The sequence below is a fragment of the Tilletiaria anomala genome (genome assembly GCF_000711695.1).
Source record: "Tilletiaria anomala UBC 951 chromosome Unknown K437scaffold_7, whole genome shotgun sequence".
In the NCBI taxonomy this organism is placed as follows: domain Eukaryota; kingdom Fungi; phylum Basidiomycota; class Exobasidiomycetes; order Georgefischeriales; family Tilletiariaceae; genus Tilletiaria; species Tilletiaria anomala.
The window spans coordinates 1-14,158 of NW_013547015.1; the positions used below are offsets into that span (position 1 = coordinate 1).

At 54.6% G+C, this 14,158-nt stretch overlaps 6 protein-coding genes and 1 non-coding gene across 7 annotated transcripts; 2 read left to right on the forward strand and 5 right to left on the reverse strand.

Moving 5' to 3' along the window:
• K437DRAFT_272188 (Gaa1-domain-containing protein) lies at nucleotides 1-2,593 on the reverse strand. The gene is made up of 3 exons (XM_013390050.1): nucleotides 1,304-2,593; nucleotides 679-1,243; nucleotides 1-620 (listed from the first exon to the last, which is right to left on the reverse strand). The coding sequence occupies exons 1-3, from the start codon at nucleotides 2,382-2,384 to the stop codon at nucleotides 26-28; spliced, it is 2,241 nt and encodes a 746-aa protein (XP_013245504.1). The 5' UTR covers nucleotides 2,385-2,593; the 3' UTR covers nucleotides 1-25.
• Nucleotides 2,594-2,738: 145 nt separating this feature from the next.
• K437DRAFT_t6 lies at nucleotides 2,739-2,840 on the reverse strand. The gene has a single exon. It is a non-coding gene; the product is annotated as a tRNA-Val (tRNA).
• Nucleotides 2,841-3,428: 588 nt separating this feature from the next.
• K437DRAFT_253855 (uncharacterized protein) lies at nucleotides 3,429-4,552 on the forward strand. The gene is made up of 3 exons (XM_013390051.1): nucleotides 3,429-3,941; nucleotides 4,023-4,103; nucleotides 4,169-4,552. The coding sequence occupies exons 1-3, from the start codon at nucleotides 3,606-3,608 to the stop codon at nucleotides 4,508-4,510; spliced, it is 759 nt and encodes a 252-aa protein (XP_013245505.1). The 5' UTR covers nucleotides 3,429-3,605; the 3' UTR covers nucleotides 4,511-4,552.
• Nucleotides 4,553-4,558: 6 nt separating this feature from the next.
• On the reverse strand, nucleotides 4,559-5,985 carry K437DRAFT_220099 (uncharacterized protein; the record flags this gene model as incomplete). Its single annotated transcript, XM_013390052.1, has 3 exons — nucleotides 4,559-5,196; nucleotides 5,268-5,494; nucleotides 5,555-5,985. The coding sequence occupies 3 exons, from the start codon at nucleotides 5,983-5,985 to the stop codon at nucleotides 4,559-4,561; spliced, it is 1,296 nt and encodes a 431-aa protein (XP_013245506.1).
• A 586-nt stretch (nucleotides 5,986-6,571) lies between these two features.
• K437DRAFT_253857 (uncharacterized protein) lies at nucleotides 6,572-10,189 on the reverse strand. The gene is made up of 2 exons (XM_013390053.1): nucleotides 7,033-10,189; nucleotides 6,572-6,959 (listed from the first exon to the last, which is right to left on the reverse strand). Exons 1-2 carry the CDS (start codon nucleotides 9,790-9,792, stop codon nucleotides 6,750-6,752), a joined length of 2,970 nt encoding a protein of 989 aa, XP_013245507.1. The 5' UTR covers nucleotides 9,793-10,189; the 3' UTR covers nucleotides 6,572-6,749.
• A 207-nt stretch (nucleotides 10,190-10,396) lies between these two features.
• Nucleotides 10,397-11,826, forward strand: K437DRAFT_253858 (uncharacterized protein). The gene has a single exon (XM_013390054.1). The coding sequence runs from the start codon at nucleotides 10,491-10,493 to the stop codon at nucleotides 11,385-11,387; it is 897 nt and encodes a 298-aa protein (XP_013245508.1). The 5' UTR covers nucleotides 10,397-10,490; the 3' UTR covers nucleotides 11,388-11,826.
• On the reverse strand, nucleotides 11,506-12,885 carry K437DRAFT_161194 (uncharacterized protein). The gene is made up of 4 exons (XM_013390055.1): nucleotides 12,389-12,885; nucleotides 12,254-12,314; nucleotides 11,969-12,087; nucleotides 11,506-11,901 (listed from the first exon to the last, which is right to left on the reverse strand). Exons 1-4 carry the CDS (start codon nucleotides 12,699-12,701, stop codon nucleotides 11,624-11,626), a joined length of 771 nt encoding a protein of 256 aa, XP_013245509.1. The 5' UTR covers nucleotides 12,702-12,885; the 3' UTR covers nucleotides 11,506-11,623.
• Between the last annotated feature and the right edge of the window lie 1,273 nt (nucleotides 12,886-14,158).

Sequence of the window (14,158 nt, forward strand, 5' to 3'; positions counted from 1 at the left end):
TCAACGACGAAGGCGACTCCATATCCTATGTGGGACTTACCAAAATACCTTCACGAGCACAGCGAACCTGAAATCGGGCGAGCATTCTGAGCCCAAAAAAGCCGATGAGGTGGCAAACGCCCATGATACCCAGCACCAACCCAACCGGCCTTCCTTGCTGCTTCAGGTCCGTGGTGATTTGCTCGAACTGCTGGGCCGACATACTTGTCCCCGTGAGCTCCGACAGGCGGCCCAGTTCGCGGATGAGATGCTCAGTAGTTGGACGCACGAGTGGAGCATCCAGACGTTGCAGTGTTGCGTCATCATCGCCAACGATCGCTCGGCGGTGCTCCTCGTACACCCGCAGCCTTCCTTCTTGCACCGCCCTCCCCAAACATGTCCAGCTTCGGAGCGCGTAAAAGGTGAGACCGACGCTGATGAGGATGCTGGCTAGAATGTATATCCCGAAGGGTACAAAGCGGTACGGAGAGGTGAGCAGGTAGAAATACTGCGAGTGGTGCAGCCGCTCGAGGAGATTATTGTAGGTCCGAATCGTCCCTTCCGCGATGCGTCCCATGTGGTAGAACCCATAAGGCCCACTCGCAGGCACTGCGCGCAAAGTCAATGCATCGATGTGGTACCTGCAAGAAGAGATCTAGCGTGAGTATCGGGTATGTCCCAACAAGTGAAGCGACTCACCTTGTGAAAAGACCATGTACACCAGTAGTCTTGCCCAGGGCCTGCAATCCGATCTGATGCGACAGCCTCTCCATTGATTCCACATACTCTCCTTCAGTGCGTTCCGTCCATAAGGTTGTTCCGAGAGTAGCTTCCAGGGGTGCCTTGAAGGCACGCGTCCAGGTCTGGAGCTGTAGAAGCATGCGCTTGATGGGACTGTGCGAGGCTAGACCTGGAATTTTTACTGGTACGCCATCAATATGCTCGGCCACGCGGACGACAGCATTCAGTACGTCCATGTTTGGCAACTGGCCATTCAAACCCTCGTGCAAAAGCTCAATGGCGCTGAACGAGTCCGAGGGAAAGTCGAGCGCAAGAGCATTCCAGATGACACTGCCACGTGTATGATCATCTCCGACAGTGCCTTCAGCGGGGCGTGTGGCCGCCAAAGAGTGTTTGAAGCGATATGTAGTGGTGATCAGATTCGATTGGTTTGTCGCAAAGTATGTGGAAAGGAAGGCTTGCATGCCGGCGAGGTGTCCGTCTGACAGAACAAATATCAAGTCGCGCGACAAATGTGGTTGCGCTGTGCAGAGATGATACGGTTAGTCGCGCGGCTGATTCCCGACGCTGCAGATGCACTCACTTGTGAGGTATCGTGCGAGAGCGATCGTTAGTGCAACACCTCGTACGTTCACTCGCCTCTGATATGTCACTTTCCCTTCATCTGAGTCTTCGGGTTCAATGTCATTCCAGCTGCTAAACCAAGGAGCCGCAATGACTATGGCTTCCCTCGCATCCGTTCTAGGCGAGGGAAACCGAGCGAAAATGTTGCTCCCCGAAAGCGAAAGGTGCAACGGACCATCGTATGGCGAGGCGGCAGAAGCGCCCGCCCGATAGTCATAATGTTGAATGAACGGCTTGAGGCCAAGAATGGCAAACTGTTCTGCCAAGTAGTCTCGTTGAGCGGGACTCATCTTGCCTAGAGTTGCGTTGAGCCAGGGAGGGTGCCGCTCACCCTCGCTCCAAGCGCCGAGATCTAGGGTGGCAAGGGAATCTGCGACTTCGTCCGCCAGCTTGACGTCTTCTTTGTAGTCGAAGTAGACGAAGGCTTGGCCGGGCTGCAGGGCATTTTCGTCGACATATGTGCCCTTGCTAATGCCATTGTTCGCATTTCGATCGTACCAAGGTCCTAACGGCGGTATTGGGAGCACCAACGGGACGAGATAGCCAAGAAGAATAAATACCGGCGGCAATACCGCCGCGAAAACGTCCAGCCTGAGCTTCGCTGCAAGCTGACGTTTGCGCCGGAAACTATGGGCAGCAAGTGATGTTGATGACATTGCCTCAGTGTTTTGCGCTTTCCCCTTCGTGAGCTTCGAAATTGATGACTTGTCCCCTTCCAGGACGAGTATTGCAGTCTCCTTGACGGTGTTCACATCTGGATCTTCGCGCAGTTCCCGCGCCGTTGTCATGGACGTGGTGGCATTGATTTTGTGCGCATTGTCGTTCTGACGTCTGCCGCTTGCTCCCCTTCGTTGACATTCCGAGATCTCTCCCTCGTGGTCACTCTCTTGAATATCGGCAAGGCTTGCATGCAACGTCGATGACGCGACGGTTGGCGACTTTGAAGCTGAAGCCGGCGCTCTTTGCGGCTCGGGCGTCGCCGACAACCTTGCAGACCTCCTTCGCGGTGTCATCGGCCCTCCATTCTGTGAACTTGGCATGGTGGTGGGATGTTGAGAGCCCGCAGCAGCTGTCGAAATAGGGCGTGAATGGTTCTCTGTTCCAATTCTTCGCACAGTGCGACTACCGCAATCGCAAATGTGCAAGACTACTTTGCATAACCAGCCCTCTACAGATTGCCGTTCAAAAATGTGCCTTCCACTGTCGTCCTCTAAGGACCCAGGCGTTCGAGTGGAGACCACGGGCGGGATCGTTGCACGAGAAAACACTACAGCGTATGGCGACGCATCAGACGCGTTCCAATGTTAATGCTTGACCACTTGGAGTGTGGAACCTGGTACCGAAACGAAGCAAAAAAGGGCCTACACAATTTGAGTAGGAAAACTGGTAAAAAATGATTTCACCCGGTCTCGAACCGGGGACCTTATCCGCAACACCTTACTGTCCTCAGGCAGTGAATTGTTAAGGATATGTGATAACCGCTACACCATGAAACCGCTTGTGATATGAAATCACATAAAGAAAATATGTTCTTTAAAGATTCGTCCGACTCTTGGTTTCAACATTTTTTCCTGCGGCCGCGCTGCCCGAGTCGTATCCGGGGTATTTTGGGGCAGGCATTGTCGTGCTGCTCGCGCTAGGGCCTAGCTGTATTGGTTTCAGTGCCTCAGGCGCTACCCGCCCCGAGCAGTGTGCTCGTACTCGCCATACTTTGACGAGGGCAACGTGAGAGTAGCTACTCTGCCCATTCTTGGGCCACTCTGAGCAGCACCACCCATAGCACTAGGTATGGCAGCTTCATCGCGGCTGTACAACAGACACCATAAATGCTATGGTTGAAAGCTTGAATCACACGGGAAGATACAAATTGAGGTCCCAACAATACGAGCAATCATATGACCAATACAAGCCTTAGCCAGGGCGCAACTCACCACGCTTTACGAGTGACAGACAGGTTGGGGCAGGTCGATTAATAGTACTAATAAGAATACAAAAGAATGAATTCGAATCTCGGCAGCGTCCCTGCCCGTTTTTAGGGGCAGGGAACCATCAGACTGCGGATATCTGGATGTACCTGGCCGTTTCGCCGGCCTGACTTCTCGCCTCTCCAACCTCCAGGTTTGCTGCCTGCTGCAAAAGGCGAGGCAATGGCCCCCATCTCGCGCGAGAGCTGACGCGCCGGCCGCTTAACTTGTGTGGAGCTCAGCTTTCATCAAACGCGCCTTATACTGCTCTGTGTGCGCCGAAAAGGTACCAGTACCATGGCGGCGACATACATGCCACAGGTGCATCGATCATGGGTGCATCAGGCCCACACGGCGACCAGGGCGGCGTCTCGGTCGCCGTCACCGGATCCAGACGGCAAAGACAAGAGAGAGGACATTCTCAGCGCCGAGCAAGGTATGAACAGCAGACTCGCGGTAGACATGCAGGAACAGGACTTCCTGCGACACATGAACAGAGGAGATCATTTACCATCTCGCGGTGCACATGCAGAACAGGCTCGAGTCATGCGCAACATGTACGGCTATGCGCCCATTGGCTCCATGTATGACGCCCAGGAGCTCAGCAGCGAGGAAGAAAAGTGGGATGCCAAGGTAGGTAGCGTCCAAGAGCACCATCTGAAGAGACTCGATCGGCGCTGAGGTGTTGACGCTCGGCAACCCAATCCCATGCAGAGAGTCAAAGTAGCCAACTTTGGCAAGCGACATTTCATTAAATTCGGCAACACTCGCACACTGCAAGAGGAGGAAAATTCTGTCAGTCCACAGTAATCGGGAAGCTTGTGAGATCGCACTAACCCCATCTCATGTCAAATCGGTAGATCGAAGAGGATGCAGCGCACCGCCAGGGCCTGGCAGACGATTCTACCGCGTCAGACGCCGAGGGTGGCCCAGGGGTCTTCATTGGTGGCCATACGGGTCATGCAGCAGCAAATCTTGCCGCTCAAAGGCGGGCTCAAGCTGACGCGACTGCGAGAGGGGAGCAAGCAAACCAGCCCACCGCAGCGGTCGTCACTGCCGAGAGGGGAGGTGCCGCTGCAGCGGGGCTTGCTTCACCGCCTGCTGCTGAAGCGCTGACGGAGGGCGATCGGACCTTCCCCGATGACGACTCCTTTGAGCAGCGGGACATGGATGCAGACATCGAAGATCTCGATGCTGAATGAATGTAGGTCTCAAATGCATGTACTAGTATAAGTCATATCCACTGTAGCTTACTTCATTATGACCGTGTGCAGTATATTCAGCCTTTCTGTGGATGTTAAGCGGTGCATAGACTCGGTGAATGCCTGTGAAACTTCATTGGCCCGATTCAGCATGCGCGCATGACGCTTGATCTTTGGAACGTTCGAATGAGCGCGGACCAGCTCTAGCGCCTGCGCAAGCCCGTTGACACGTTCGACAAAGCTTGTGGACACTCTGTCGTCCCGTGCAAAAAAGTATGTTGGAAGGGGCTCTGCAAGGTCTGGAATGGCCGCCGCTTGCTCCGTCTCCGAAAGCACGCTGCTTTCGGGGGTTTGTAGACGAATGGCGTCCCATAAGCTCATCAAGATGAGGTCGCCAACAGAGTTGGAAATAAAATCCTCCAGTGCAGCGATGCGGTCCTTCTTTGAACGCAGTGCTTCGGTTACGTATTGCAAAACGGCATAACGGGCAATGGCAAACGGATCTGCCGAAGTTATGATTGAGTCGGTGCTAATGCTTGATCCGCCTCCAACAATGCGAGCATGTAGGGCGTGCTGTACGGCGCCGATGCTCTTCTCGATGAACATGTCCCCTTCTGACATGTTGAGCACTTGACAGTAAGAAGCGAGCAGCGAGGTCTGCTCCAAGGCAAGCGAGCCATTGATCGCTGCAATCTCGACGGAATTGAGAACAGTTGGGCTCGAGCTTGCCAGAAGAAAGGTTCACCGTGCGACTCACCTAATTTCAGATTTGCTCGCACCTTGCGCAATCTTTTCATCGTCCGTGCATCCAGCTGCCTCCTTAGGCTCCGCGGAGCTTTTGATGTCCCGGTAGTAGCTGGCTTAGCCGCATCGTGTGAAGACAAGTCCACCTCCTCGGGATCCGGCAGCTGATTGACAAACCGGCTCAATGCGCCGGTGAGCACAATGCATATGCCCTCCCATTCCTTTCCTTGGCTCATTGCACTGAGGAAAAGCAGCACCAGCTTAGCCTTTCGCAAGAAGAAAGCGCACCGAGAGACTCACTATCCAAGCGGAGTATAATTCTTGGCATTCGTGTTGGCGCTAGAACTTCCACCAAGGTCCAGTAGCAAGTCAAAATTAGAGTCTCTGATGGCCATAATCGTCTCGACGTCTTTCCGGTCGATTGCTTTGAGCAAGTCATGGGTCTCATAAGATCGAGTGGGTATGGCTGTTGAACCAACTTTCATTGCCGCTTTGTTCGTTGATTTGCCGATGTCTTTCCCATCTGCTGCTCCGTCGTTGGGTGCAAGTCTTCCTGATCCTCCGGCGGATGTGCCTCTGGGAGCATGCGCTCTTACTCGCGAAAGAAGCCCCACAATCTCTGCACAGCCTTTGTTGTAGTCGCTCCGATCTCCCAAAGAAAGAGGATCAAGCTTGAAATTCAGTTCCATCTCTTCAAGAGTTGCGCGAACGGCACGCCTTGCCTCGTCCATTCGTTTGTCATGGTCTTCGTTGAGCCCATAGCTCGGAAATAGTGCATACAGCTTGGCGTCATCGATGTGGGGAAAGCCATCGCTCTGCTGCGCGGCGTCATCTGATAGAGTGTATTGAGGTTCAGAACGTGATTGTAGAGCTGATTTGCCTCGCTCGTGCTCGTGCCGTCGCAGTTTTGCCTGCACCGCCGAAATGACGTCTGAGAATTTTAAACCAGACATGTTGCATCCAGCTGCATTTAAAGCAGAAAGAGATGTATTATTCTCATCAGCACGCGGAAGCCCAGCGTGCTTCCTTGCACGGTCGCGGTACGAAACTGCCAGTGTGATACCACAGTTTCCAATGCATACACATACATAGCCCACCCCCAGAACGAGGCTCGTGAAGTGTGCACAGTGTCAAATGTGCGAGAGAAGGGAAGTGACTGTTGACGGTGACAGCTTGTCTCACCGCATCGATGACGCGATGACGATGACTTTTTGCGAGCTCACAGCTTGAGCTACATAACTGTCTCAACCGCAGACGTCCACAGACTGCAGCCAGAACTTCTTGCTCTACAGGCTTTCGTACTCTGAAATTGCAGATAGTCTATGGCCGACTGCAGAACAATAGAGGTTCAAGTTCGTCTAATGCAGTGCGAGTGTCGTGCAAAGTGCCAAGAGGCATACATATAACAGTAAGGCAAGACGAGACGAGGAGCGATTAAAGGGATTCCAGAGACTGTACCACTTGTGCGAAATGCGGCTTGCGTTCTCCTTCTCCTTCACAGCGTGTTGCGTAACATGACCTTGTAGCATTCCTCGTCCCATGCCTTTCCGTCCTTCTCAAAAAATCGCTCGCCTTCGAATGGCTGCTTGCATGATTCGCAGACAAAGCAGTGCGGGTGCCACTTGCCCTTAAGAGCAGTGATCAGATCATCAGTGATGGGCAACTTGCACCCTTTACAGCGAGGATGGTGCAAGTTGACGTGGCACTGAGCGCGCATAAGAATGAGGCTGGTAAGCAATGAATGATTCTCGCCTCGAATCGTCTGTGCCGCCACTCACCTTTTCGCAATATGGATAGCCTTTGACGACGACAAATGCCTTACCTCCCGCCTGGACAATACCCTGCTCGTCCGCAACAAGCGCTTGCTCGTCCGCGCCCGCTGTACCGGCAGCGGCTTTTGGATCCACAAACGGATCTCCGCAATTGGCGCAGAAGAAATGCAAGTCGTGGTAGTACCGCTTTCCGAGCTGTTCGTCATCGATCAATATGAATCTCTCATCGACGATCGGCGTCCGGCAGTGGAAGCACCTGCGCGAGAAGAGCTCGTGGTAGTCGACGTGGCAGTACGGACGTCCTTCGTGCTCATAAAAGGCAAAGTGCTCCAGGTGCTGGCCGCAGTGCGAGCAGCGGAAGCACTGTGGGTGCCAGGTGAGACCCATGGCTTGGACCACACGTCCACCAATCCACTTTCTGCACCCTCCGCAAGTCGCTCCAGAACCTACTGAGGATGCCGATGCTGGACCTGTCGAAGAGCTGGGGGGCGGGTGCGCAAAGCCGCTGGTGGCTCGCTGCGCTTCTGCTGGGGTGCCAGCAGAGGGAATTTCACTCTTGGTGCCAGACACTGATATAGCAGGGCCAGCAGCGCCGTCGTCATCTTCAGAGATCGATATGATTGGAGGAGCATGTGTTCCTTCTTCATCCGACACTGAAATGACGATGCCAGGTGCGCACCCATCGTCGGCCACATCATCATCGCCAGGTAAGGAGATCGTTGGTACGGTAGGAGGCGCACGCGGTGCCTGCTGTGAAGGCTCGAACATTTGCGGTCGGCCCACCGAAATGGTCGACGGCGCTTGTGGTGGTTGCGGCAGACGCACTTCGGGGATCGTCGACGGCTCGATAATGGCCGGAGGTGCCGGTTGAGCAGGCGTGGCGAAAGTTTCATAGCGAGCGGGCGCTGGGGATGGAGTCCTTGCCTCGCTCTGCCCCTCCGGTCCGGGGGATTTGGGCCGGTCAGCGACAACATCAGGATGCGCAGGGGGCGAAACCGGTGTATTGGCAAAACTCGGCTGCGCTTGCTTCCTTTCTTCATTTACCTGGCGGATGGAATGATGGGCGCCGCGGGAGCGTGGCCTGTCCGGAGGCGCGAACGCCGCCGCAGCTGCGGATTCTTCTATCCTCATCGGGTCCGCGGGTACGGCTTGGGCTGAAGTGTCTTTTCGAGTGGGTGACTGAGACTTCAATGACGGACTTCCAAGCGTGATATCTCTCAAATTCTGCATGACGCTGTCAAGTGAGGTGGTATCGCGCAGCGTGCTGGTCCACGTGGTCGGATCGCTCTGACTGCTGGCCAGAGCAGGAGGAATCTCCTCACTTTCTTGCTGTGCGGAGGCTTCGGCTGCTGTGGGCGAACGATCTGCCGCTACCTGAGAGTTCATTCGACTTCGCAAACCTCCAAGGCCGATGCCGGCCCGGCGCGGAGGGCCACGGGACATCAACGCTTCTGCCGCAAGACGCATGCTTTCCGTTCTGTTGAGCGTCCCTAATAAGTTGGCAGGCACCGCCGTCGCATGGTTCGAGCCCGAACCCGAGCCTGCAACACCATCCCCAATGGCAGGAGACGTGCCGATGGGTGGCTGGGGCAGTGTGCGCCGGACAGAACCAACGCTGCTTGCCACACTTGGGGATGAAGCGTGACCGTTTTCGCCGACGATTGGATATGTGCTGTTGGGATTCGCCTGATTGAGGGAGAATGAGCGTCCAGGCTGCGGCAAAGGACGGGAAGTATTGGATCGCGGGCCTGCACCTGCGCTCTCCATCGCAGAGGCCAGTGCTGCTGGCGGACCCATAGCGCCGACAGGATGTCGTATTGAGTACTTTTCGGGACTGCTCGGAGGCAGTGATGACGATGGACCGGATTGTTGCGGCAACACTGCCGGAGGAAGTGCTTGTTGCTTGACCGCAGACTGACTCTGGGGGAAGGGGGCGCGGGAAGGTGGGTGACCTGCTGCAGGATTCGCGAAATGGAAAGGCTGTTGCGAAAAAGATTGATGTTGAGGAACTTGGTGAATGGCCGTTTGTGGATAAGCTGCATACGCTGGCTGTTGATAACCCGGAATGTTCGTGGGCGAGCCAGCAGTAGCAGCGAATTGTATTGGTTGCTGCTCCGGCGGCACATACCCAGCAGGTACGGAGGCTACCTGCTGGTATGCATAAGGACCAAATTGCGCTTGAGCAGCGACTGGTGCATTTGCTGGTGAATGCAATGGTGCATAGTCGGCTTGAAAGTGCTGAGGCAAGGCTCTAGGGTGTCCATGTGCTGGTCGCGACGCGTGAACCATGCCCTGATGCTGAGGCTGTTGAGGGTGCACATAGCCAACAGAAAGCGCAGATGTTCCTGGACTTACTGGGGACATGGCATGGCTCAGAGGAAGGTCTTGTTGGTATACAGCCTGCGGGACGCCGTACGCAACTGGTGAAAAGTTGGTGTAGTATGACTGCGCAGAATTGGACCGTTGGACGTGTGACGGTCCAACTTGTTGTGCATTGAGAGGCTGATGTGGGACCTGTGGAGGGGGCGTACCATTCTGCACATACGCTCGAGGAGCGAAAGACCCATTCGTAGATCCATTGACTATGATGGGGGCCGAATCATGCCGTACTCGTGCAAGAGTCCGGCTCTGTGCCTGGCCCCCCGGCAAGAGGTCTTGTGACAACGGTCTGCCTGCTTGATCAAAAGCCGGCGCTACAGCAGTAAGTGGAATACTTGCCATGTTTGTGCTAGCGGAAAGTGCGTTAGGACTCGCGCTTCTAGCCATATTGGAGTTTCTTGACACTGGTCTGTCCGGGGCGGGGGAAAAGGACGAGGGAGGGAGAGTGTCATGTCTGCTTCGTGCCCCGTGTTCGGCTTGGTAGGAGACTGAGCGCCTGCGAGAATCCTGTCCCGGGCCTGGTGACGCTGGAGGCGGCGGTGGTGCGAATGTGTGCCATAATGACGATAAGTCCTTGCCGGACGGCGAAGGAGACGCCATTTCGCCCCGCTCGAAGATGGGTGCGTTCACTTCAGATCCTCCGCTCGGTTCTGCCGCTTGAGGTTTAAATCCAAGGCTGACGCAATTTTCCCAGAACCAGACTCGCACCAGCCGTACTCGGAAACCTTAGGTGCTCATTTACCGCAGAGGGTGGGATCTGAATTGGGATATTGTATCAATTGACAGCAGCATCGCAACGCGTGTTTGCAAGAAATCAACTGTGCTTATTTGGATGTACAAATTGAGGGGTCGATCGGCAACTTGGCCCCGAAGTCACCGGTCTTCCCCCGGGAGAAAACGCGCGTGATGTGGTGCCTGTTCGGTGACTAATAACCAGGCCCGATGGACCTGCAGTAAAAAAACCCCATCCTCACCAACTTCTCCCAGCCAGCTTTTCTGGTCGATACCTTCCACAGCTTCCGTTGAAGGGTGAGGCTAAGGTGCACGCTGCACCTTCAGGACTGTTCTAAATTCCTTGAAAAAGCATGGTGACCCTCTGGAAATTTCCTCTGGCGTCAATTTCCGCCTTGGCATCTGGAAGCTCCAGCCAGAGAATGTTGCCAGCCATCGCGCGGCCAGCGCTTTGCAGCTGCACGCGGGCTGCTGCCTCGAGTTCCGCATCTGCCTTGCAACCATCCCGCCGCCACGCCTCATCAAAAGCGGCACAGCTCGCCAAGGAGGAAAGAGACGAGAGGTTGCGAAAAGGTATTGAGCTCTACCACCTCACTTCCACCTTCTTCCCGGCACCCCGCAGTGGGAACTCCGAACCGGCCGTTGCAGCGTCATCTTCTAACTCCGACCTCGATACAGAGATCGACAATCGCATCAAGGAAGAGCTTGCAATGCAAACGGAGCTTAGAGGAATGAGCACCACCTTGGGACGAAGCTCAGGTCTCGAGGCACCCAAGTTCCGAAATGCCGGAGAACTCGTCGCCAGGGCGACCTCAGATGCTAACTACTTTAGCCGTGCAGGCAGGAGCGACAGCGTGGACGACTTTCAAGATTCGGGTGATACCTTTGGACCTTCCAATGCTTTTTCGCCACCGCCTTCTACCACGTCAAGCTCATTCAGCGCGTTTGAGGAACCGGCGTTGTTTGATCACATGACACTCGACCGCCTGCGAAGACAAGCATTCCGCTTCACTTCCAACGCATCGGACAAGCGACCAGCGCTCGGACGGAAGATCATGGCGCACGACGAGGCAGACCAGAGAGGTGCCATGGTCAGAGATGCTCTCTTCGGCACAGTCGGCCTGGAGTTGCCGGGCTTGGAAATTGTGCGCGAGCGGGTCAAGGAGAAAAGAAGGAGGGCCGCAGAAGCAGCGAAAGCTCAGAATACAGTACAAGAAGCCTCGAAGGAGAGCCATGCTGATGAGAGCTAAGAGGCCGGCAGAAGGGTAGGGACGGCGATATATCCAGTAGCAGAAGGGGAGCGCAGTTCTAAGCACCTTCATTCTATTTGGTGATCTCAACCTTCCACAGTGTCTTTCTTCATTCTTGGGAGCTGCGGAAGTGAGCGGGAATGCCGTTAAAGTGATTCTCTTGTGATGATGCGGGTCAGGGGGCAGGTGACGCGCTTTGGTAGATTGCGAAAAATGTAGCCACCTGGTGGTGGCTTTCATGCCTGAGCTTTGCAGACTAGTCTTTTGATGGCCCGAGCCACTTCCTGGATATCTTTGCTCTTTCTTGGAGGTGCATGACCACCGTCAAATTCGAGAACCTCGGCTGTGCCTGGGGCACAGAGCGATGCTAACAGATGCCCCTCCTGCCTGGCCCCGTCTTGCTTGCCGATGATGTGCAGCGTCGGAATGGTGATTCTGATAGGCGCGTCAGTCCCTTTCAACTCCCTCGTGTTGTACCGTTGCGTAGTGACAGGAGAGAAAGGGCGGCTACCGCCTGCAGAATGGTCGGAAAATGGCATCAGAAGGCATTATGTAAGACCATCAGGCGGCGAAGCGCTCACAAATGAAGATGGCAAATTTGATTGGAGCTTCCTCAGCGGGATGCTCAATCGAAGTTTGGAGCAGAAGTCCTGCAGCTAGCGCGCAACCTTGAGAAAAACAGATCACACCATCGAAAGCTCTGAAACAGTCGGCATCGATGATGTTAAGCGCCAGCGTGGGTTTTGGAGACGAGCGGCGCGAGCAAGGCGACAGAGCACCGTCAAGAGATGAGCCGGATGATGGGGTGTCAAAGAGTGACGTGTAGTCTGAAAACCGAACGCTCTTCTTCGTACTCGCACACGAACCGAGGGAGGTCCCTTGAGAGTTCGTTGTACAAGTCAAACGCTGCCGATCTGGAAAGCGTGACTGGAATGGTGTAGTACTCAGGTCGGCCGCGGACCCTCGAGCCAATGGGGCGTGCACCTTCCACAGCGTACTACCTTTCCGCATATCACTGACTTGAGGCTTCGGAACCTCATCGGGCGATCCAAGGGGACGACCTTGAAGAAGGGCTGAGAGGTAGTCTTGCGCTTCACGGAGCTTCTCAGAGGTTGGTGCTTCATACCAAGCCCTATAGTCTTGACCTGGGAAAAACCGTTCGATATTGTGGTATGGCACTGACGGAACCGGGCCCGACTCGAACTGAACGTGACCTTCGATTTCAGCTGCTCTGCATAAAGGGCCGACTTGTGCCTTCATGATTTCAGAATTGGTGCCTTTACCGTGCAGGCCCAAGACACGTAACCCATCCATCTTACCTATGATGGCTTTCCAGACGTTAGCAGGGGCAGTCCGCTGGAGGAGCCAAGGATGGGGGGTCGGCAAGTTTTTGGCTGCTGAACAAGGTCATAATCTCTTAAATGCAACATCATCAGTACAAGGCCATCGATAAGGGAACCCCCCAAGCTGAGCAATGAAGAATGAGGCAGGATCAGTGATGACATCCCCTGGGAAGAAATGACCGAGACGGTAGTCAGTATCGGCCTACTGAAGGCACGTGGGAAGCCAATAAGAGTTTACCTAAGCTCAACCAATGGCCCGGACCACAAGTCCATTCTGTCGGCGGCCTGCGCTTGAGTTTGCGCGATCACTTGTATCGCTCGGGCCTTCGATGTATGATTCGCGATTAGATAGCCAACACACATTCCATGGTTTGTTTGCTTTCCACACAAACATTCGATTGTCGGGAGGTGCTTCAGAGAGACTGCCGAGAAGGAGTTGAACCATGCATATGTGCGCAATGGCCGCATGTGTTGCAAAGACGGCCAAGCATCAAAGTGGAAGGGAGAACGGTGGCTCGTCAGAATGGATGCATCGAAGCAAGCGAGCTGCGATGGACCAACACGGCGGCAAACAAACGACCGATGGTGGGCGATGATCTTATTGGCGCTGGTACGACCCAGGTAATATGGCTCTCTGCTTTGAGAAGTCACTGTCGTTTGTCGATCGATATGTGAATCGAGCATGATGTGTTTTCCCTTATTCGCTGACCAACGGTGGGGAGGACAATACAAGCACATAACCGCACACTGCTGCAGAGCCTTCCAAAGGAGCGAGGACCACCCGCAGTGTCGGGAGCCTGCGCCGTAGTCATGTCTCTTTAAACACCCTTGGCTATCAAGCAACCAAATCAACCATGACTGCACAGGCTGCAACAATCAACGATACTCACGATGCGTTGATGTGGATTCGTGGCGCCCGGCTCCTGCATTGAGAAAGGAAAGGACGTAGGCAATAGGTGTAGACTTTCCTCATTTGCACCCATTCGGTGTCGGAAGACAGACATCAAACAGCTTGTGAGCCGCCCCTGCACTTTGCGTACCTAGAATACTTGCGGGACCATGCGAGATCAAGTGCCCCTTGCGGCGTTACACCCGTTGCTGGCTAACTTTTGAGATTGGATATTGCATGTGTGATGCAGCAGCGTGCTTTGGGATACTGAAAACTGAGTACTGACCACCGACTCTCAGTGCCGGCATCCGGCGTAAGCATTTGGTAATGCAAACACAAGGGTCAAATGCGTCTCCCGTCGTGCCCACCGAGAACATCATGTGCAAATATCCGCCATCACTGATGCTCAAACTCAAGCCCACAAGAAATTCCGGGTGCTGTCCGGGTCTTGGTGGTCCAACGCGCCCACCCATGCTGGCCATCATTGCTAATTACCAGGGGTCAAAGCCTTGGATTGAATCTCAATATACATCGTGAAA

Excerpts from the sequence above, each read along its gene's own strand:
- K437DRAFT_272188 (XM_013390050.1), bottom strand. The coding sequence starts at position 2,384 with ATGCCAAGTTCACAGAATGGAGGGCCGATGACACCGCGAAGGAGGTCT. Across the intron at positions 1,244-1,303 it reads TCTCGCACGATACCTCACAA|CGCAACCACATTTGTCGCGC; the intron begins GTGAGTGCATCT and ends ATCTCTGCACAG. Across the intron at positions 621-678 it reads GTACATGGTCTTTTCACAAG|GTACCACATCGATGCATTGA; the intron begins GTGAGTCGCTTC and ends CTCTTCTTGCAG.
- K437DRAFT_253855 (XM_013390051.1), top strand. The coding sequence starts at position 3,606 with ATGGCGGCGACATACATGCCACAGGTGCATCGATCATGGGTGCATCAG. Across the intron at positions 3,942-4,022 it reads AAGAAAAGTGGGATGCCAAG|AGAGTCAAAGTAGCCAACTT; the intron begins GTAGGTAGCGTC and ends AATCCCATGCAG. Across the intron at positions 4,104-4,168 it reads TGCAAGAGGAGGAAAATTCT|ATCGAAGAGGATGCAGCGCA; the intron begins GTCAGTCCACAG and ends TCAAATCGGTAG.
- K437DRAFT_253857 (XM_013390053.1), bottom strand. The coding sequence starts at position 9,792 with ATGGCTAGAAGCGCGAGTCCTAACGCACTTTCCGCTAGCACAAACATG. Across the intron at positions 6,960-7,032 it reads GCTATCCATATTGCGAAAAG|TGCCACGTCAACTTGCACCA; the intron begins GTGAGTGGCGGC and ends ATGCGCGCTCAG.
- K437DRAFT_253858 (XM_013390054.1), top strand. The coding sequence starts at position 10,491 with ATGGTGACCCTCTGGAAATTTCCTCTGGCGTCAATTTCCGCCTTGGCA.
- K437DRAFT_161194 (XM_013390055.1), bottom strand. The coding sequence starts at position 12,701 with ATGGATGGGTTACGTGTCTTGGGCCTGCACGGTAAAGGCACCAATTCT. Across the intron at positions 12,088-12,253 it reads CTCTCAAGGGACCTCCCTCG|AGCTTTCGATGGTGTGATCT; the intron begins GTTCGTGTGCGA and ends CGACTGTTTCAG. Across the intron at positions 11,902-11,968 it reads CAAATTTGCCATCTTCATTT|GCGGTAGCCGCCCTTTCTCT; the intron begins GTGAGCGCTTCG and ends ACCATTCTGCAG.